Source organism: Mustela lutreola, chromosome 6 (genome assembly GCF_030435805.1).
Source record: "Mustela lutreola isolate mMusLut2 chromosome 6, mMusLut2.pri, whole genome shotgun sequence".
In the NCBI taxonomy this organism is placed as follows: domain Eukaryota; kingdom Metazoa; phylum Chordata; class Mammalia; order Carnivora; family Mustelidae; genus Mustela; species Mustela lutreola.
In genome coordinates this window covers 87,443,850-87,466,008 of record NC_081295.1, presented here as the reverse complement: position 1 = coordinate 87,466,008, position 22,159 = coordinate 87,443,850, and the positions used below count along the sequence as shown (strand labels likewise).

Here is a 22,159-nt window from a genome sequence, read left to right as displayed (position 1 = left end):
ACTCTCCTGAGCTGTTTTATCAGGTAGAGGGGAAGCGGGGGGGGGGGGGCACTGCACCTGTCATCCCACACAATGCCTTCTGTCGGGGCTGGTCCCAGGCATCCACCGTGTCCCCCAAGGGCACCCATTCAGGCTCTGTCGGGGATGACTTTGCAGTGTGCAGCGGGGGCTTTCTGTCAGGGCGCACCCAGGTGAGTGCGTGTCCTCGGGTTGTCCCACCACTGTGTCCACCACGGTTTCAGTGAACTCTCCTTTCCCTGCCCCTCCCTTCTCCCTTTCCTGCTTTCCTCTCCCTCCCCGTCTTTCCCGCACCCCAGGGATGTTCAGTATTGCCCAGATGAAGAACCGGCCCATGATCCTCATCGGTGGGTGACCCATCAGTACGTAACCACTCACCCTGGCCCTGGGGATCCCGCAGGGTGGGGCCCCGGCCCTAGGGTACCCTGTCCCCCGATCCTGCATTTCATCCTGATGTTGGCATCTTTGTGTTTCTTCTGCTCTTCCTCCATTTGCTCTCGCCTCTCTAGGTCTCCTGTGTCTTCTCTTCCCTGGCCATTGCTCCCCCTCCCTCTGCGTACCAAAGAAATCATTCTTCTGTCTTACCGGAAACTGAGGCAGGGGGTCCTCAGAATTATGATCACTAAGGTTGTTGTGCCCCAAACATGGAACTCCTGGTTAAGATGGAGACCCCGTCCTTGGCTCTAGAACCTCCCCGCCTAGATGCCATTACAAGACCTGGGCAGAGCTTTGGACAGCCAGCTAAGAGTGCTCCTGATCTTTTCAGGAAGGAGGCCTGCCTAACTCCTTAACTCCTGAGAACTTACATGCATAAAGTCCTGTGTGTTTTCTGGGGAACTGGCTGGTCCACCAGGAGCTTTAGGGATGCTGTAACCCTTCTGCCAGATACCCAGACGAGAACAGGGGAGACCTTGCCCCAAACTTGGCCACAGCCAGTTCTGGGCCTCTGAATTGTACCAGCAGGCAAGAGAAAGCAGTGAGAAAGACTAGGGGAAGGGATTCTCTTCTTCAGGGGTTGGATCTTAATGAGTGCAGGAGCCCAGAGGAAGACAGGCTGGCATGGACCAGAGACAGTCCAAGGACTGCCTCCCATACCAGCCTCCCAGAGAAGGAAAGGCAGCTCACCAAAGCTCTGCCCTGGGAAGAAAACTTGACCATCTCTCTTCTTCCCTCACTTCCAGCATCATAGTCCTACGGCTGGGCCTTGACCCATGCTGACACATCTTGACGGCAAGGAGTGGGTGTGCCTTCGTGGCTGCTCTGGGAGGGAGGTTGTACCTCTGGTATTGGCCGGGTGGGAGCCCAGAGCTGGGAACCTGGAAATTAGAAGGACTGTTTGTTTCCTGAGGTATATTATTCCTCTCAAGGACATAGAATAATAAGTTGGTCTGGTTTCTATAAAAGCAGGAGTTGCCTAGAAAAGGGCCTCCGACTTTCATGTGCACGTGAATCACTTGGGGATCTTGTCATTTCAGAGTTGGGTTTAGGAGGTCTGGGCTGGGGTTCTGCACCAGACCACCCTTCAGGTAACAAGAGCCTGCAAGTCTCCCAAGGCCCTTGGCACTGTTTGTATCTGCCTGTCACTCTGCGGGTCCTTCTGATGGCCTTGAGGGGCCTTCAAAGACGTTGTGGAAAGAGATACAATATTTTCTCTGTCTTCTCTATAAACTCAGTAATTACTATTAAATCTTTCTAGAGAATGTGAAGAGGAGAGTAACTGTGATTGGTAGTTCAGGCTGAGACCCCACTATAGCTTCTAGAAGAACGTCGGGACAGGGAGAGGTCACGTGATCGGGCTACAGTCTTCAGCCCCTTGGTGTTTGTGAAAAGAACCTTGGCGGCGAGGAAGTTGGTGCAGAGGGGACCCTGGAAGCGCTCCCCCCCCCCCCCCCCCGTAGGCCCAGAGACACTGATAGGGCTGTGCTCTGCATACCGTCTGCCGTGAGGGGCTGCAGACCTGTATTCTGGGACCCTCTGTCTGTACCTCCTGCTTTCTCTCTCCTCCTGTGCTCTTTGCTCTTCACGCCCCCCACCCCACCCCGGTGGAAGCTGAACTCAAGGTGGGCAGGAAGGGGTGGGAGAAGAGGTGGGGAGGGAAACTTCCCTTTGGGGCTTAGTCTTTCTTCTTTTTCCTTCTTGCTTTCCAGAGTTTCTTTTGCTGCTCCAGGATTCCCCACCAGCCATCCCAAGCATTTTCTCCCAGGACCCCTTTCGTGTTCAGGGTATAAGACACAGAGTGAGTTTCTCCAACCAGAAGGCAACTCTGTGGGAAGGAGGCTGGTTCCCCCGGACCCCTCTTCTTGCCCAGTGGCGGCTGAGGTCCAGCTGCCCTCAGAGACACTACAGCTCCCACCTCGACTCCGATGCCAACCCGAAGTGCCTTAGCGCAGTGGCCCAGGCTCCTGCCACCCCCTCAGGACCCCTGCCAACTGCGGACCAGCTAACCCATGTGGACACGGAAGGACGGGCAGCTATGGTAGATGTGGGTGGGAAACCTGACACGGAGCGGGTGGCTGTGGCCTCAGCCGTGGTCCTCTTGGGGTCCGTGGCCTTCAAGCTCGTCCAGGAAAACCAGCTAAAGAAAGGTGATGCCCTGGCGGTGGCCCAGCTGGCTGGAGTCCAGGCGGCCAAGCTGACCAGCCAGCTGATCCCTCTTTGCCACCATGTGGCCCTGAGCCACATCCAGGTGTGGCTGGAACTGGATGCCACACGCCACGCGGTGGGGATCCGGGCGTCCTGCCGGGCTCGGGGCCCCACCGGTGTGGAGATGGAAGCCCTGACCGCCGCTGCCGTGGCTGCCCTCACTGTGTACGACATGTGCAAGGCTGTTAGCAGAGACATCGTGTTGGGGGAGATAAAGCTCCTGAGCAAGACCGGGGGTCAGCGTGGGGACTTTCAGCGGACTTAGAGCTCTTACTTCTCCGCCCCCGGCCCAGCCAGGTCAAGATGGGCTGCTGTTCCGGCAAGTTCCTATAACTCCATCCCTGTGTACCTCCGCCAGCAGGAGCCCGAGGTCAGCGCCCCCTTCACCACTACACCATCTCTAGTGAGCTACATGGTCTCCTGTCACCCTTCCTGGACACTCCAGTCACGGGTAGGGGATTGCCGTGAGCAGCACTAGGGAACCGAGAAATCCCATGGTCTGCAGTAGTCCCCAGATAACACATGTAGCTTCAGACAGGACGGCCCTTAACTTCCACTCCTCATTTTGGGTTTTCTCTTCTCCTTCCTGGGGAGAGAATAAGGGCTCATGAAGCAGAGGGAGCCCACTGTGAGGAAGGAAGAGCACGGTTTGCATTAAGAATGTTGCACTACTTCTCTAAAGCGGTTTTGCCTTCCCAAGTTTGGGGAGCTGCACCCCCACCATCCCTCCGAAAGGGCCAGTTCTCCCCTCCTCTGGCCTGCATCTGGGTCCCCTCAGACTTGCAGGGTTTTGGCTTCACCCTTGCACTTGTCCTGCTAGCAGCTCCCTTTCCTGGGCCCCCCTGCTCTGGGACAGGACACACACGGGCAGCAGCCCTGGGGACAACTGCCCCTGCACACTGCTCTTCCACCCCCACCCCACACCCACAGCCCTTTGTTCTGGAACATATCAGGGAAAGAAGAGAGTGAAAGACTGCCTTCACCCTCATAGCGCACAAAATAAAGCCACGATGCCAACTTTGGAGATGCAAGAATGGGGACTTTCTGAGCTGCCATGAATTCATGCCCGCACCCTCGCCCCCCCCAGGGAAAGAGGAGCAGGAAGGATGCTATCAGCCAAAGGGGCACATTCTCTGTGGATCCCCTCTCTTCCCTTGGGAGGCCAAGAGAGGCACCGCCTGCCGTACGTGGCCAGTGGGGGCGTCCAAAGCTCATCACGGGGTTTGCTGGCTATTAGAGATCATGGGGTGCACTTAGAGGTTCCTTGTCTGCACCTCCCCAAACCCTGGATTGGCTGGCTGGGTTCACCTCTGTGGCTTGGCGTTTGTGGGTCTATCCTCAGGGGCACCCCCTGCCTGCTCACCTCCCCTCTGCCCGACACCCACGGGTGCTGGCGCGTGTCAGACAGCCACCTCTTGGGAAAAGAAAAAGCCAAATTCCGTGGCTAACATCAAGCTGCCCATACGATGTGAACTGACTGGCAGAACTTCTGGAAATGGAACAATTGGTACTCTCAGAGTGGATGGGAGCAGGCTCCAACCCCCCACTGGCTGTGACCGCCCCTGAGCACAGCTCCTGTGCCCACACGGGAAGAAGGCACAGCTTTCACGGCAGGCTGGAGGGGGATGGTATGGATTTAATATTTTTTAGTATTACAATATATTCTTATAAAAATGGTGCAGGTAAAAAGGACACTGCCGATTTTGTACATTAGCCTCACTTGTCGTCTGAGACAGTTTGGTGACAGCAGCTGTGGTGTAGAGGCTGGAGGAACAGTCATGGCACCCCAGTTGGTAAAAATGGGATGGGGGGGAGAGTCTGGACCAGACCCTTCCCTCTCCACCTGGAGAATTTTGTTTCCTCTTGTTGCCCCAGAAAACCTACCTTCCCTCACTGGGGAGGGGGGTGGGTGCTGCTGCTGAGAAAGGGACAGGTTGGATTAGGTTAACTGCATTCTACATTGGACACATTAGACAGCTGGAGAAATTTACCTGAAGGGAGCAGGAGGGGTGAGAAGGACACTGGGCAAAGACTAAGGAACAAGTGTAATAGGCGTAAACATTTAGCATATCCATGACCAACTCCCCCAGCCCCACGGGGCACCAGCCCCTCCTTGCTGAGGCAACTGGGATGGTGAGTGGTCCAAGGCACGGTTGTAGATCTGGCTATTCTACTGGCCAGAGCTAGAAAACAATAAATAGAGAAGGGAAAAAAACCTTTTGGGGTGAGAAGCCTGAGCCCTGGAACAAGGTATGTGTCCTCTGTAAACAGTTAAACCAAAGTGTGCTTTTCTGTGGATCCAAAATACCTTAAACAACTTCTATGTTCCTTGTCTTTCCTGGAAAATCCAGTCTTCCGTGGCCTGAGGGAAGGCCAGAGTTTGGACATGCTGGTGATAGAAACAGAGCCCTCCCCTGTCCCCTGCTGGGGAGGTTAACCTCAGCCCAGCCAGTTTGAGAGAGGAACTTCAGAGACCCCACCTGTGACCTTCCCACCACCCCGATGCCAGCTTCTGGCGGTGGGGGCTGTCTGGTGGACAGATGGGTAGACCAAAGCCCTCATCTTGCCTTCAGCTGGACTCCAGGATGGCCTCTTTCCCTTTAGCCTGGCCAGGTTTGCATTTGCTCACATCCCTCCCCACTCAAACCAACACACATGCTGGGCTCACCAACTCTATGTTTCTCCCCGCCCACCACAGCTACTCTGGCCCTACCCCCCGAGTCTGATGTAGGGAAAAGATGAGATAAGCAGCTGAAGAGTGGACCTAGCCCACCAGTGTGGCCACTGGCAATAACCCTGAGCTGGAGAAGTAGGTTGAAAAGTGAGACACAAAGACAAGGGCTGGGAGATAGAATGGCCAGGAGCTGGATGATGGAGAGTCAGGAGGGCTGCACACTGAGGATGATAGGTCAACTTCTAGGGGGAAGAAATGGATCGAAAACAAAAACCTTGATAGAGTTGACCTCTCCTTCCTTCTTTCAGAAGATAGTTTTGTTTAGACACAGCCTTGATCCCCTCCCCCAACCAAAGACAACTCAAAATGAACAGCATGGATGGTGGGAGTGGCTCGGAGGGCTAGAATAGGAGCCCTTGGAAGTCAGATTGAAGAAATGAGTTGAGAGGTGGGTCCCAGCCCCCATGTCTGGTACCCAGCCTTCTATCCTTGATTTCCTTCAGGCAGTGCACCCCCAGGGAACTTGGCCCTTTTCCTCTGTATTCCATCTCCCTAGCTTCCCCTGCCTGCTCTGGCTCCCAGTCTGAATGCCTCAGAGATCACATGTAAAGGCAGAGGGCAGCTCTGGCCCTTTGGACCATCTCAGGAACGAACACTCCAGGGCCAGCCTTAGCCCGGTGCACGTGGTTCGAAGCGGCCTTCCACAGGCTGGACAGAGAGGGAGGTCTCCGTGGCTTCTGCCCTGAGGCAGACCTTAGAGAAAGAGTTTGGGGTCTGATGAACATGCAGTGGTAGACTGGGAGCACCAGAGTGGAGCTGGGCGTTCAAGTGCTGCCCTCTAGTGGGGGGCTAGCAGAATTCCCAGCCAATGCGTGTGGTTATAGACCAGGGTTGGGTTGTACAGAGGAGGTGTGAGGAGTTTTGTTCCAGGGTCCGTAGGCCCAAGGCACGAGGTGCGGTGATGATCGGAGTCTTTCTTGAACCCCTTCCCTTACCAGATTCATCAAGTACCTGATCGTGAGCCATAGCTGTGGTAACCCAAAGGTGAGTGTTCTGGGATTCAGGATTAGTAGATAGGAGAGAGATGGCAGTAGGGAAGGGAGGGAGAGACTTACACGTAAGAGAGGGGCCAGGGGACTTGTGATGTAGGAAACAGGCACTGCTACTCTGTGTCCTGATGACTTGGTCCCTGCATCGTCCTCCCCACACTTTTTCTGAAACCTATCTAGCTAGAGTATCTAATGCCTCTTCCCTTTACATCCAAGAGGAAAGTTTGCTCCCAGATCCATGTTCCATTATGCCTCCTCTTAGTGGATGGGGGGGCCTGCATTCCCTCACTGGCTCTCAGGGGGCCCACCCCACCATGAACTCCCTACTGGACATTGAATCCAGACAAGGCCCATGGACCTGTCCAGTCTAGATCTGGAACAGTTGTGTACCAACATGTGCATGCCCTTGCTGGAGGCCAGGGGGCAGGGCTCCTTCAGCAGGACCTGCCAGGGATGTCCAAGTCTGCCTTGGAGTGACCCTGGGGGGGGGGGCGGGATGCAGAAAGAATAACGGAACAGGAGATGCGAGAAGCCCCTTCAGGTAAGTGTGGGGACCCCTGGTCCTGCCACACACCGCCCCCACCCCAGGACCCAGCCCAGGGCTCGTTTAAACCGAGCACCAAATTGTCTAAGGATCCCGGCCGCCTCCGCTTAGCCCCTCGGCCCACCCCGTCTCCTGTCTCCTGCTGCGGCCAGTCCCCAGGTCAATAATTTAGCCTGCTTATTGCCCGTTCCCGGGTGACTTCCAGCGCCTGGCTCCCCGACCGCTTGCGGCTGCGTTTCAGCTTGCATAAGTCCTTGTCGAACACTTCCCCAGAGCGCAGCGCCGACACCAGGTCATCGAACTCGCCCCCTTCCTCCAGCGTGCTGCCCGCGTGGGCCTTCCGCTGCCTCTGCCACCGCTCCCGCTCCCGCTGCTCCTTCAGCTGGAGGAGGAGGAAGAGAGAGGTGGGCTGAGACCAGAGCAGCCACCGACAGTCCAACCGCCGAACCAGTGGCCTCCCAGCAGGCACAAAGTCCCACCTGTTTGCCTGGAGGCCCGTGTTGACCAGCTGGCTCCACTTTCTTCCTTCCTAAGACACTCCTGTCTCCCCGCCTGCCTCCTGCTCTCACCCAGCAGCACCCCCCTCAGCTCAGCCCTCTCACCATGGCTTCCATGCGTGCCCGCCGTTCCTCCTCCTCTTTCCTCCTCCTCATGGCCTCCAGGTCCTGCCGGGCCTCTGAGAAGGCCTGCAGGAAGGTGTCGAAGATTCCAAAGAATTCGTCTGGCTGCATCTTGCTGTCCTTCTCCCCAAAGTGCATCAGGGCCTTGGAGAACTGTTAGGGGGCAAGGGGTGGTGAGAGTCTGCCCCTGCCCCCAAGCACGGTGGGTTCAGCCCCTGTGGTGAGCTGGGTTCCAGTCAGAGCAGAGCCCAGTCCAAGGGGAGCAGGGCTGGAGGAGAGCGGGGGGATGCCTGCTAGCACCAGGGCAGGGATAAGGCTGAAGGAAAAGTTTGAGGCAGACACCAAGGGGAGGTGGGGGATCCAAGCCATCTGACAGAGGCTGCCCAGAGCTACCATGGGGTCTGTTATTGGTGTAGGTATGGGTCAGGAGCTGCAGACCTTGGGAAGTACTTCTTGAGGTCACACACTCAAAACGACCCAGAGTTCATATAGTTATTGGACTAATTTAATTCCTCTATTTCCTCAGTTTCCTCAGCTGTAAAATGGCGACAATAGACTCTACCTCATCATGTTGTGAGGGTGAGGTGAGTTACTAGACATAAAGCATTAGCTCTATTTATAGGTGTCAGGCACTGTTCCAACATTTATTGACAGCCACCATCTCTAATTCAAGCCAGGGTGTGCAGCCTGGACCAGCAGGGGCATCTCAGACCTCCTGCATGAGGAGGCCTACCAGTGGGATCCATGGGGATGTTAGTGTGAGAAGCCAGGAAGAGGCAATAACAACTGTGACCAAAACTGAGCTCTGGAGTCTGGATTCTAACTCAGGTCTGTCCAACACAGCTGGGAAACCCTGGGCAAGTTTCTTAACCTCTCCAGATCTCAGTGTACATACTTGTACAATGGGGTAGTAACCTTTTAAGAAGCCCATACTAAAAGGATTATGACCTTTGCAACAGACTTGCTATTGCTTTTCTTAAGGGAGTGACGAAATTACTTTTCCTCAAAGCTCAGTGACTCTGGGTTTGTCCCTCTGGGCCACCCAACACAGGAATGGGTGAAGGAGCCTTTTCTACGTAAAAAAAGAGGGATAGGGTTAGGATGGGGACCAGACTGGGAGCTTGGGCCACACTTACCTTGTCCCTGGCCTCATTCAGCTGGTCTTCCAGCTCTGAGAAGCTAAAGCTGGAGACAGTGATGAAGTCACTCATGACAGGGACAAACTTGTCATTTGGTTCCCGTGCCTGGCGCTTCTGGTATTCCAGCTCCTGAGGAGGGAGAGTGATGTGCTGGTTAGAGGGGCACCAGCACAGAAGTCAGGAACTCTGAGGGTCACCCCCATCTCCCACCCTTCCTGCCTAGTCTCACACAATTCTGAGGGCGGCAAAGATTGTGAGAGCTATCCCTCGTGCACCACTGCTATCTTTCTTTCTCTCGATCCTTGCTTCCCAGGGTGGTCTGGGACGTCTGAAGTAATACAGACTCTCAGGGAATGAGAATCTGCATTTTAACAAGACCTCTAGGTAATGCATGGGCCGATTCAAGTGTGAGATGTCTTTCTAAATCTCCTAGCTGATACGGATGCTGCTGGTCATGGGCCCTGCTGTGAGTAGCACTTTTAAGGGCTATAAATTGGAAATTGACCCCACCCCCACCATAGTGGCAATGAATATTTCTTTCTCTTACTTACCTTCATTCTCTAACTCATTGTCCCCTTACCAGCCTACCACCCCCTTCCCCCAGTAAAAATGGAAACATTCTCAAGTTCCCAAATATTGAAGAAAAACGATTGGGGCCATTGCCATATGGGACTAGCCTAGCCTCAGGCCAGAGACCATATCATCTGAGAAGCCATCAGAGCAGGACTGGTGAAGACGAGACTCCTGGGCGCAGCCCCTGGGTCCTCTACGGACCCAAGGAGAAGAGGCATCTGGCAGGAATTTCTGGAGATCACTGTGCCCAGTGTCACACACTATGGGCTACCTGTGCCAGCTGGCTTCTGAGAGATGCAGAAACTCTTTCCTATCCACTTGAATTAGACTTAGGCATGGGGCCAACTTACGATTCATTCTCCACCAGTGTCCAACAGACATGCTGGACAGTGACCTGGCTAGTCTCAGATGGCCCCTCCATGAGATTCTAAATTTAAGTCCTAAATAATCCAGTCATTCTTTCCTGAGGGCTAGCTCTGTTGCTGCCTATTAATTGGTCAAATGATAGGTCCCCAGATAGTAGGCCCCCAGATGGAAAACACTGTCTGATGCATTTCTGTGTCCCAGAGCTCCTGGTTGGGGTGCCAGAGTCACTGGCACAGGGTCTGGCCTTCAGCACAGACACAGAAAGCAACCCCGCAAACCCAGGCAGGCATAGATGGTGTACTTACCACCTCAACTGCTCGGAGGCCCCTCCTGAGGTTGCCCACCTCCTTCTCCAGCTCTGCCAGGCTGCAGGGAGACACACAGGAAGGGAGAATTGCTGAGCATGGTTCAGACAGATGGCAGTGCAAAGCACAATGGCCTTGGAGTCAGTGGACCCATGCTCTAGGCCTGCTGCATCACCTCCCCTCTGTGTTCTGTCTGTGCTTCTATAAAATAATAGGATTGAAATTTAGGTTCTGAAGATCCTTCCAGATCAGAAATGTTATGTTGAATATTAGCTTTCTAACACATGGCTTCTGACTTGAATTTTTTTTAATACCAGTAGGTAATACTTAAAACTCTTAACATGTTGTCCTGTGTGCAGTAAGCATTTGTTGCATATTAACTATTTTCTACTGTATTTCTGCTTCTGTTAGAAATGCTTCTATCAGCCTATGTCTCTTCAGGTCTGACTTTTTGCCTATAGGAGATATCATTGGTGCTACATCCATATCTCCCTGGACCATCCATTGTAGTGTACAATCCTGACTTCTAATGATACGAGCACTTTCTCTGGATCCCAGAGTTCCCTTTGCCTGTACCTATAGCCAGAGTCATGCCCTGCCCAGAGACGTTCAGCTAATGACTGACCGGAGATGGGCTATGATATCCTAGTTCCCTCACCTCTCGGATGGGGTAAGTTGAGTAAGTGTCCTATGTTGTCTCACAGACTTCCATGGAGGGAGGTTCCAGGGGTAGCTGGCTTAATAATACTTTGTTATTAAGTGAGCCACCCCTGGCTCACTTCCCCACTGTTTCCTAGGAATATCTCTGAAATAAGAATTTGAGAGCAAGTAGCCAGTCTTCATTTGGTTCTCCTAAAGGCAGACGCTGAGACAGTGCCCATCCCTAGTCATCCCACAATAGCAATGAAAGGAAATTTAGACAAGAGTGCTATGATCACAGGGGAAAGAAGGGTCCCTCACTTGACTTTGGCGGCTTCTGGAAGATGCTGTAGCTCCGAGGGCATGTTCAGGATGTCAGGGAAGTGCTTCTCCAGGATCATGATCAGGTAATGGAGCAGAGAGATATTTCTGTGGATGAAAGTTCAGGGACAAAGGAATGAAGGCCAGGAAGAAACGAGCGGGAGGGGTCAGGGGAAAAGGCAAGGAGTTTGAGTCAGAAATGGGAGGAGGAGGGAAGAGGCCAGGGGGCGGGGGGTGAGATGGAAGATAAGGCAGCAGACAAGATCCCACCTGTCAATGCTGGACTTGGTATCTGCAATCTTATTGAGGCTGGCCACCCGGAACCCATAGGCTCCCCCGCGCTGCCCTTTGTTCATGAAGTTGCCAATGGCCAAGACGACCTCAAGCATCTGCCTTAGACGCTTGCTGCGGATCAGCTCCTGGGAGGCCAGCAGGATGGCTAGGAGAGGAGGGACAGGTCATAGCCCTACAGAAACTGGGCCAGAAACTGGGCCAGGGCAGCTGGTCCCCTTGAACACCAGGATGATGCCACCACACAGTTCAGTCTTCAACTTTCAGAGGGGCAGACTATACCCACACCTCAACAGACTGATCTACTTCATACCTGCCCACTTCCAAGGGAAGCAGGTAAATTGGCCAAAAGCCAATTTAACAAATAACTCATTCTCAGAATGTGCCAATTCTTCTTAATATATTTAAGAATATCTTTTCTTACATATATCCAAAGATGATTAGTAGTTCTTTCTATGGATATATACAAGGATATAATACTTTTACTTTTTTAAACTTAGTGATTAAAATTTTAAATTTCAACATTTTACATAGTATGGGACTGTTTCTGCCTCTTTTAAAATGCTGTTTAACTTTTTTTTTAAAGAAAAAATCCCTGTCAATTAAATTATCATGTCACTAATATAATATTTCCATATTTTTGTTCTATAAGATAAGGGTATGCCTTGCAGTTAATGCTATCTTTGATTTAAGAGTTTACTTGACATCTTGTTGAACATCATTTAAATTTTTCCCCAACTTTTAGGAATTTTAACAATTTCTCCCCAATGCCTTAAATGATACATTTGCTAGAAATATGATTTAAGGTTAACAGTAACTGAAACTTCAGTATTTCATTCGAGGATGGATGCGCTGGCCCATTCTCAGCTATTGTGTACTAATGGGATACAAATCCTACAGTGAAATTTTGGCTACTACTTATGGAATATGCTTTCTGATTATTAAGCGTGGTGATAAGAACACCAAACCATCCCATGAATTTTAGCTTATGCCAAACTGAACATTCTTTAAGATGCTGCTATGGATCTAAAATGAGAACCATCTGACCAAAAGTTTGCAGAAATCCTCAAAAGCAGTTAAAAGTAAGTAATTGGGGGAGGGGGGAAAGGCTGTAATGTAGAGATCATCAGGACCTCTCAGCTTGTACCTACTTCAGCCTCAGCTGTCCTTCCAGGACACTCTCTGTGCAGAAAGTCCCAGGAACACCCTGGCCTGCAACCACTTCAGCTCCAGCGATCCCACCAGGGTGTCCTCAGCCCTCACCAGCCACAGGGAAGGGAAAGTCACCAGATACACATAGCCTACACGGGGGATAACCATACACAAGGCCATTCCTTCAAGTTTTAGAGAATTAGCTGTTCTGCCTAATCACAGAAATAAAGACTAAAAGTTAAGAAAAAGGGGAGTCAGAGGAATATGCTCCAAACAAAACAAAACCTCAGGAAAAGAACAAAATGAAATGGAGATAGCACTATTCCTGATAAAGTTAACAAATAGAAAATATGAAAAAAATTCAGAATTAAAGAACATAAATGAAAAATACACTAGAAGGAATCAACAGATTAGCAGATGAAGAAGAGATCAGCAATCTAGAAGACAGAGTAATGGAAAACAACCAAGCTGGGTAACAAAAAGAAACATATTTTAAACGAGGACAGGTTAAGGGATCTCTTGGACAACATCAAGTGAACAAGTATTCATATTGGATCCCAGAAAAAGAGCAAAAGGGACAGAAAAGTTACTTGAAGAAATAATAGCCAAAACTTCCTTAACCTGGAGACATCCAGGTTCAGAAAGCACAGAGAGTTCCAAATAAGATGAACCCAAAGAGGTCTACACCAGGACACATAAGAACTAAAAATCCAAAGATTAAAGAGAATTTAATAGAGAATTTAAAAGCAGCAAAACAGAAGGGAAGTTACATACAAGGGAAACCCCCATAAGCTGATTTTTCAGCAGTGACTTTGCAGGTGAGGAGGGAGTGGCAGGATATATTCAAAGTGCTGAAAGGGAAAAATCTATAACCAAGACTACTTTACCCGATGAGATTATCACTCAGGATTGAAGGAGAGAGAAAAGATTTTCCCAGGCAAAAAAAAAAAAAAAAAAAATTAAAGATGTTCATCACCCCAAACCATCCTTACAAGAAATGGTAAAGGGACTTCTTTAAGTGGAAAAGAAAGGGCCATAACTAGAAGTTTATATATATATAAATTATATATTATATAACTGTATATAATATATAATTCATATTTGTATACATATATACCAATAAAAAGATGTAAAATATGATACCATATACATAAAATGTGGAGGGGGGAGTAAAAAATCATTTTAGAATGTTTTCAAACTTAAGTGACCATCAAGTTAATATAGATTGCTATATACTTGGGATGTTATATGAACCTCATGACAACCACAAATCTGTAATAGATACACAGAAAAAAATAAAGATAAAGAGTCACACTAAAGGAAGTCACTAATCACAAGGAAAGAAAGCAAGAAAAGAAGAAAGAAACAGAAGAGCTACAAAAACAACCAGAAAACAAATAATGAAATGGCAATAAATATATAACTTCTGATAATTTCTTTAAATGCAAATGGTCTAAACTCTAGAGTGCATGATGGATTAAGAAAAATTCCTCTATATGTTGCCTATGAGAGATTCACGTCAGACACAAGACATACAGACTAAAAGTGAAAGGATCGAAAAAAAGATATTCCATGAAACAGAAAAAAAAAAAAGAGCCAGGGTAGTAATACTTACACAAAATGACTTTAAGTCAAAGACTGCAATAAGAGACAAATAAGGGCATTACATAATGATAAAGGGGTCAACATAACAAGAGGGTGTAACGATTGTAAGTATCTATGCACCCAACATTGGAGCACCTAAACACATAAAGCAAATATTAACAGACATAAAGGTAGAAATTGACAATAATAATAGCAGAGACTTTAATATTCCACTTACATCAACAGATAGATAATCCAGGCAGAAAAGTCAATAAGGAAATAGTGTTGCTCGGTGACACATCAAACTAGATGGACTTAGATATACACGGAACATTCCATCCCAAAATGAGAGAATACACTTTACAAGTGCACAAAGAACATTTTCCAGGATAGATCACGTGTTACACCACAAAATAGTCTTAATAAATTCAAGATTGAAATCATATCATGCATCTTTTCTGAACACAGTGGTAAGGAACTAGAAATCAATCACAAGAAAAAACTGGAAAAATACAAACATATGGAAGCTAACAACATGTACTAAATAGCCAATGGGTCAATAAGAAGTGACAGGAAATCAACAAATACAAGGAGAGAAGTGAAAATGAAACCACACTTATCTAAAATCTTTGGTACTCAGCAAAAGCAGTTCAAAAAGGGAAATTTATAGCAGTACAGGTCCACTTCAAATTAAAAAAAAAAAATCTCAATCTAACCTTATACCTAAAAGACCTAGAGAAAGAAAAATCCAAGGCGAATAGAAGGAAGGAAATAAAAGAGCAGAAATAAATTAAATGGAGCCTTTTAAAAAAGTGAAAAAGATCAATGAAACCAAGAGCTGGGTTTTTGAAAAGACAGGCGTAAGGGATAAGCCTTTAGTCCTATTCATGAAGGAATAAAGGACACAAATGAAAAAAATCAGAAATGAAAAAAGTGACAACTGACACCACAGAAATACCAAGGATTATGAGAGTACTATGAAAAATTATATGCCAACAAACTGAACAACCTAAAAGAAATGGATAAAGCCCTAAGAACATATAATCTTCCAAAATTGAATCAGAAGGAAATAGAAAATCTGAATAGACCAACTACTAGTAACAAAATTGAATAAGTAATCCAAAAACTCCCCAATAAACAAAAGTCCAGGAGCAGACTGATTCACAGGTAAATTCTACTAACCATTTAAAGAAGGGTTAACACCTATTCTCAAGCTCTTTCAAAAAAAAATGAAGAGGGAGGAAATCTTCCAAATACATTCTATGAAGACAGCATCACCCAGATACCAAAAGCAGACAAAGACACTACAAAAAACAAAACAAAACAAAACACCAAAAACAAAAAAAAACACGAAACAAAAACCCCTATAGGCCAATATCCCTGATGAACATAGATGTAAAAATCCTCAACAAAGTATCAACAAACTGCTTTCAACAATACACTTAAGGAAATCATTCGCAAGCAAGTGGGTATCATTCCAGGGATTCAAGGATGGTTCAGTACTTAAAAAATCAACATGATACATCACATAAACAAGAGAAAGGATTAAAAAAAAAAAAACATATGTTCATTTAAGCAGATGCAGAAAAATCATTTGACAAAATTCAACATCTGTTCATGATAAAAATTCTCAAAGTAGTTAGAGGGAACATGCCTCAACATAATAAAGATTATATATGAAAGACCCACAACTACCATCAAACTTTATGGTGAAAAATAAAGTTTTTCCTTTAAGATCAGGAATAAGACAAGGATGTCTACTCTCACCACTTTTATATAACATTGTAATGGAAGTCCTAGCCACAGCAACCAGACAAGAAATAAGAGGTATTCAAACTGATAAAAAGTTAAACTATCACAACTTACAGAAGACATGATACTGTATGGAGAAAACCCTAAAGACTCCATTAAAAATCTATTGGAATAAATGAATTCAGTAAAGTAGCAGGATTCAAAATTAGTACAAAGATTTTGGTTGCATCTCTATACACTGATGATGAAGCAGAAAGAGAAATTAATAAAATAATTCCATTTATAATTGTATCAAAAAGACCTGGAATAAACTAATGAGGTAATAGACCTGTATTCTGAAAACTATGACACTGCTGAAAGATTGAGAAAAACTAAAATAACAATAAGAATCATATGTCTTTGGTTATTCATCTTTTAACAAAAAAACATTTTCAATTTTAAATGTAAAAACAAATAAAACAAGTGGAAAGATATTCCACACTTGTGGATTGGAAGAATTAGTATTATTAAAATGTCTGTAATACCCAAAGCAATTGACAAATTCAATGCAATCTCTATCAAAGTACCAATAGCATTTTTCACAGAACTAGAACAACAACAACAACAACAAAAAACCCTAAAATTTGTACCATACCATAAAAGACTCTAAGGAGCTAAAACAGTCTTGAGAAAGAAGAACATAGATGGAAGTATCACAACTACAGATCTCAAAATAACCTACAAAGCTGTAGTGATCAAAGCAGTATGAAACTGGCACAACAATAGACACATAGGTCAATAGAATAGTATAGAGAACCCAGAAATAAACCCACAATTAAATGGTCACTATGACAAAGGAGACAATAACTTTCAATGTGGGAAAAGATTACAAATGATGCTGGGGAAAATGGACCACTTCCTGAAGCCATACACAAAAATAAACTCAAAATGGATTAAAGACCTAAATGTGAGACCTGAAACCATAAAAGTCCTAGAAAAAAACATGGGCAGTAATCTCTTTAACATTAGCCTTAGCAACAATTTCTTAGATTTGTCTCCTTAAGCAAGAGGAACAAAATCAAAAATAAACTGTTGGGACTACACCAAAATAAAAATCTTTTGCACAGCAAAAGAAACCTTTGACAGAACAACAAGGCAACCTACTGAATGGGAGAAGATAATAGCCAGTGATATCTGATAAAGGGTTCATGTCCAAAATATATAAATAATTTATATAATTCAACATCAAAAAACAATCCAATTTAAAAATTGGCAGAGGACCTGAATAGACATTTCTCCAAAGAAGACATACAGATGGTCAACAGACACATCTGCTCAACATCACTGATCATGAAGGAAATGCATATCAAAACCACAATGAGATATCACCTTACACATGTCAGAATGGCTAAAATCAAAAAGATTATATCGACTGTTGTTAAAGATGTGGAGGAAAAGGAAATCTTGTGCACTGTGTGTGGGAATGTAAATTTGTATAGCCACTGTGGAAAACAGTATAGAGGTTCATCAAAAATTAAAAATAGAAATATTACATGATCCAATAATTCCAGTGAGTATTTACCCAAAGAAAATGTAAACAGTAATTCAAAAAGATATCTGTACCCCTATGTTTACCACATCATTATTTATAATAGCCAAGATATGGAAGCAACCTAAGTATCCACTAATAGATGAATGGATAAAAAAAAAAACACAGTTGTGCCAAAGCTTTTTATCAAAATAAAAATAGTCCCAATAGTCCCAATAGTCCCAATAGTTTGTTTTGGCTTTTGTTCCCCCTGCCAAAGGAGACATAGCTAGGAAAATGTTGCTTAAGGCTGATTTTAAAGACATTTATTGCTTATGTTTTCTTCTAGGACTTCTATGGTTTCAGGTCTCACACTTAGGTCTTTAACCCACTTTATTTTTGTGTATGATATAAGCAAGTTGTCCAGTTTCACTCCTTTGCACATGGCTGTCTAGTTTTCCCAGCACCATTTGTTGAAGAGACTGTTTTTTTCTCATTGTATATTCTTGCCTCCCTTATAGATTAATTGGCCATATAACTGGGAGTTCATTTCTGGGCTCTCTATTGTGTTCCATTGTTCTATGTGTCTATTTCCAAGCCTGTACCATATGAACAAAGAAAAAAGAGACAAAAAAACAGACTTTTAAATATAATGAACAAACTGGTGGTTTCCAGAGGGGAGGGGGGGTTGGGGAATGGGTGCAATAGGTGAAGGGGATTAAGAGTACATTTATTGTGATGGGCACCGAATAATGTATAGAATTGTTGAATCCCTATACTGTACACCTAAAACTGAATATAACCCTGCATGTTAATTATACTGGAATTTTAAAAAAAAGCCACTGCCTTAAATATATACAATTGTGAATCTTAAGTATATAAACTTGTACATCTTAAATATATACAATTTTTGTCAATCATAGTTCAATGAAGCTGGGAGAAATTTTTCAGTCACCAACAAAGAAAGAAGATACAATGTAATATTATTCATCCATAAAAATGAATGAGATCTTACCATTTGTGACAACATGGATGGATGGATCTAGAGAGTAAAATGCTAAAGTGAAATAAGTCAGAAAGAAACACCATATGATTTTACTTATATGTGGAATCTAATAAACAAAGTGAGGGTTGCAGAAAGGAAGTTGGGTAGAGGGATGGGGTAACTTGATGATGGACATTAAGGAGGGCATGTGATGTGATGAGCACTGGGTGTTATACACAACTAATGAATCTTTGAACATTATATAAAAAACTAATGATGAACTGTATGTTGGCTAATTGAATTTAAATTTATTTTTTTAAAGATTTTATTTATTTATTTGACAGAGATCACAAGTAGACAGAGAGGCAGGCAGAAAAAGAGAGGGGGAAGCAGGCTCCCAGCTGAGCAGAGAGCCTGAAGTGAGATTTGAACCCAGGACCCTGAGATCATGACCTGAGCCAAAGGCAGATGCTTTAACCCACTGAGCCACCCAGGCGCCCCTGAATTTAAATTTAAATAAAGACTTAAAAAAAGAAAAATAAAAAACAAAATGAACAAACAAAAACCAGACACAGACTCATAAATACAGAGAACTAACTGATAGTTTCCAGAAGGGAGGCATGTGGGGGGATGGGCAGAATGAGTGAAGGGAAGTAATAGATGCAGCCTTCCAATGATGGAATACATAAATCATGGAGATAAAATGTACAGCATGGGGAATATGGTCAATGGTATTATAATAGCCTTACATAATGTAGCTACACTTGTGGTGGACATAGCATAATATATAGACTTGTCCAATCTCTATATTGTACATTTGAAATGGATATAACATGTATGTCAACTGTACATTATATACACATCATGAAATTAACAACAAAATAAAAGTAGAAGCTTAAACTGAAAAAAAAAAAGAAGCTATAAAAGTCAATGATAAGTTTTGTCAGTACATAGTCAGTCTATGACCTAATAGCAGAATTACTCTTGAAGGGTATTAGAGTGGTTTCTAGACTTTTTTTTCTTAAATTACAAAGAGATTGGTTAAATTAATTATGGTATTCAGACAATGGAATAAAGTGCAACACTGAAAATGAATAACTCACTGTTAGCGGTAACAATAGGGTAATTTACAAGCATAATGCTGAGCAAAAGGAACCAGCATAAAATTATCCATACTCCAGTATACAATTTATATAAAGTTTGAGACCGACAAAACCTTTAAAGAAGCTAGACCAATGGTTGCAAGGGGTAATGTTTGAAAGGAGATATGAGGAAGGGGTGTTTAGGGCTGGCAACATTCCATTTCTTGACTTGGGTGTTGATTTCACAGGTGAGTTTACTTTATGATAATTCATCAAGTAGGACACTTGTGATTTATGTACATTTCTGTATGCATATTTGAATAAAAAGTTTACTTTTATAAGTAGTTCTTTAAAGTTTTTGGCAATTCATAGTGGTTGGGATGGTTTTTCTAAGGTTGATATGCTACTTGAGAAATTTGCAAAAGAATCCTCCTAAAAATGCTAAAATGTTGGCAAAACAGAAATTGACAAGAGTTCAAAGGAAATCAGTATAAATGGGAAAACTCCCATTGCAATGCAGACATTTTAGATAAAGTCATAAGAATAATATATTCTTGAATATATTCATAAGAATGTTTACATTTGAAACCATATTCATCTTGACTATATTCAGTAAATGGATTCAAAATGAGAATCAGTAAATTTGGTATATTCAACAATGAACAGATTCATAAGAATATATTCAAGAAAAATATGTTTCATGAATATATTCATAGAATTGGTAAATTTGTCAAATTTGGTGAATTGGCTTTTGGCAAATTGACCCAAAGGCCCTGGTGGAAATTGAGGAGGGTAAGATATCAAAAGCTCATCAGCAGCTGAGATAGGCCAAATATTAGCTTACCAGGAATATTTCCTAGAACTGGAAGGAAAAATAGGAATTCCAACTCCTGTACAATTAATTCTCTGGTCCCCACCCCTAGTTCAAGCCACTGACCTGATTCTGTAAGATACCACTTCAGCCACCTCCTTCTGACTCTCAGAGGAAGAGCCATCCAGACCTTTCTAGAAGAGCTAGCAGCCATTGCTACTGCAGAGCAATTCTTACTTTCCCCAGTAGGTTATCCAAAACATGACTTGCTCTGCACAGCTTGATATTAAAGGGAGACTTTCCTGAGCATTCATAGGGTAACACTTAGGGGGAGTTTTGGAGTGGACTCTGAGATTATCTGAGATTCACCCTACCCAGGGGCTAGGCTACACTGGTTCCACATCTCCAAGTGGCAGTTGCTCACATTTGCTCCACTGACCCAAGACACACAAATGGTTGAGCAAATATCTTGGCTCATCCCTGCATCCAGTGTCTCAGGCCCCAAGGGCAGTCTGCAGGAGGACAAAGAAGGTTGTATGAAGGTAGGGATTCACTCATCACAGGGCAGAAGGTACTGCCAGACCTCAGACCTACAGAGTCACAGCTGTCCTCGATCCTTCTCCCTCAGAACAATCAATAATTATGATTACACCCAGCCTGCAGTTGCCTTGTGTGTGTGAATACACGTGGAGGGGGGCGGGGGCAGATTGCAGAAAATGTCTACCTCCAGCTCTGTCACACACCCCCCACCTCCCACCCCCAAACCTCCCTGAAGCAACTCTAGGAAGGGCCCATCTCTGGACTGGGCATCCCAGGGAGTGCTGGTCAGCCCTGGTGTCCAGCAGAGGGGCCCACGCTCTGCTCCACCCCCAGCCTATCCCCCTCAGCCTCCTGGACTCAGGATCTCCTGTTCCACTCTGCTGTCCTATCTTTCCCCCAAGTGAGCCTCACAGCCTCTCCCACTTCTCTGCTCGTGGGTCTTCTTGGACCTTCGTGGACGTTCTTCCCCAAATCTTTGCCCCTCTGTCTTCTGCTGTCATCTATCAAGTACTGCAGGACAAAGAGTGGGGGATGAATTCTGAAGAACAAGATCTGGGTTCTAATTCTGGGTCCACCACTCCCTGAACATGGCCTGAGGCAGCATGACCCCATTTTAGACCTGAGAGAATGGACACACCCAGAGGGATGTTGTGAGGACCAATGAGACCACCCACGTGGAATGTTTCATGCAGTGCTTGCTACAGAGTTCTCATTGAATTACAAATTGACCATCTGGAAAAGGCCTGCATCAGAAGGGTTCCCTAACCCAGAAAACCAGATACCGCCAGGAATTACCTTGCGAATTTCCTACTTTTCTGAAAGCTCACACTTAAAATAATGTGTCCAGAGGCCTTCTATGAACTTCGCCCCTCTCAGGTAGGGTAAAGATTGATGAGCTCAACACATGCCAGGCCCTGTTCTAGGAACTTGCTATTATCATCATCTGTTCAGCATTTCTGTCCCATGCTGAGGCAAATGTCAACAGACCCCCCCCCCCCTTCCCGGAGAGTATCCCAGGCTGAGGCACAGGAAACATATCACATGTTTGGCACATGTGCTCATATAAACAAGTGCATATATCTATAATAATCATAGTTTCAAATTTGTCCTTGGCTTTGGTTTTTTGTGGGGAGAGGCCGGGGCGGGGATTGAGAATGAGAAAGTTTTCTTCTACCCCTGTTCATTGATTTCCACTCCTGGGCTCTCCCAGATGTCTCTCCACTCTAGGCCTCCCCACACCCTCAACCATACCTTCCACTTTGGGCTTTGCCTCAGCCAGTCGCTCCTGGAACTTCTTCTTGAAGAAAAGGGCCTGCAGTCGCTGCTGGTAGTGGTCGATCCTGTGGACAGGGCAAGCTACATTGTGAGGCCACCCCCTCCAGCCCCAGGAGCTAGCTTCAGCCCCTCCTTCATGCCTGCTGCCCTGACCTGCTCATTTCATAGAGGAAGCGGTCAGCACGGGCCATCCGCTCTATCTCATGCTTGTGCTCCTCGAGGAGGTCGATGTCACTTTTCTCTGGAATGAACTTGAGGAGCTGCAAAGAGCATCAGATGAACATCAGAC

The 22,159-nt window shown here is 45.7% G+C and overlaps 2 protein-coding genes across 10 annotated transcripts in view; one reads left to right on the top strand and one right to left on the bottom strand.

Annotated features, from left to right (window-relative positions):
- Positions 1-4,355, top strand: part of MOCS1 (molybdenum cofactor synthesis 1) — a 38,171-nt gene extending 33,816 nt beyond the window's left edge. For 3 of the 5 annotated variants that reach the window (XM_059177863.1, XM_059177866.1, XM_059177865.1), the window contains 2 exons: positions 318-365; positions 2,166-4,355. In XM_059177863.1, the coding sequence (XP_059033846.1) occupies positions 318-365; positions 2,166-2,926 (809 nt within the window). In that variant the 3' untranslated portion in view covers positions 2,927-4,355. Of the gene's footprint in view, positions 1-317; positions 381-2,165 lie in introns of all 5 variants that reach the window. The other 2 variants (XM_059177867.1, XM_059177864.1) reach the window with 2 other exon arrangements.
- DAAM2 (dishevelled associated activator of morphogenesis 2) overlaps positions 4,278-22,159 on the bottom strand; it is a 129,002-nt gene continuing 111,120 nt past the window's right edge. For all 5 annotated transcript variants that reach the window (XM_059177850.1, XM_059177855.1, XM_059177852.1 and 2 more), the window contains 8 exons: positions 22,024-22,130; positions 21,847-21,935; positions 11,162-11,330; positions 10,892-10,999; positions 9,932-9,992; positions 8,685-8,816; positions 7,531-7,701; positions 4,278-7,310 (listed from right to left, as the gene is read on the bottom strand). In XM_059177850.1, the coding sequence (XP_059033833.1) occupies positions 7,089-7,310; positions 7,531-7,701; positions 8,685-8,816; positions 9,932-9,992; positions 10,892-10,999; positions 11,162-11,330; positions 21,847-21,935; positions 22,024-22,130 (1,059 nt within the window). In that variant the 3' untranslated portion in view covers positions 4,278-7,088. The remainder of the gene's footprint in view (positions 7,311-7,530; positions 7,702-8,684; positions 8,817-9,931; positions 9,993-10,891; positions 11,000-11,161; positions 11,331-21,846; positions 21,936-22,023; positions 22,131-22,159) is intronic.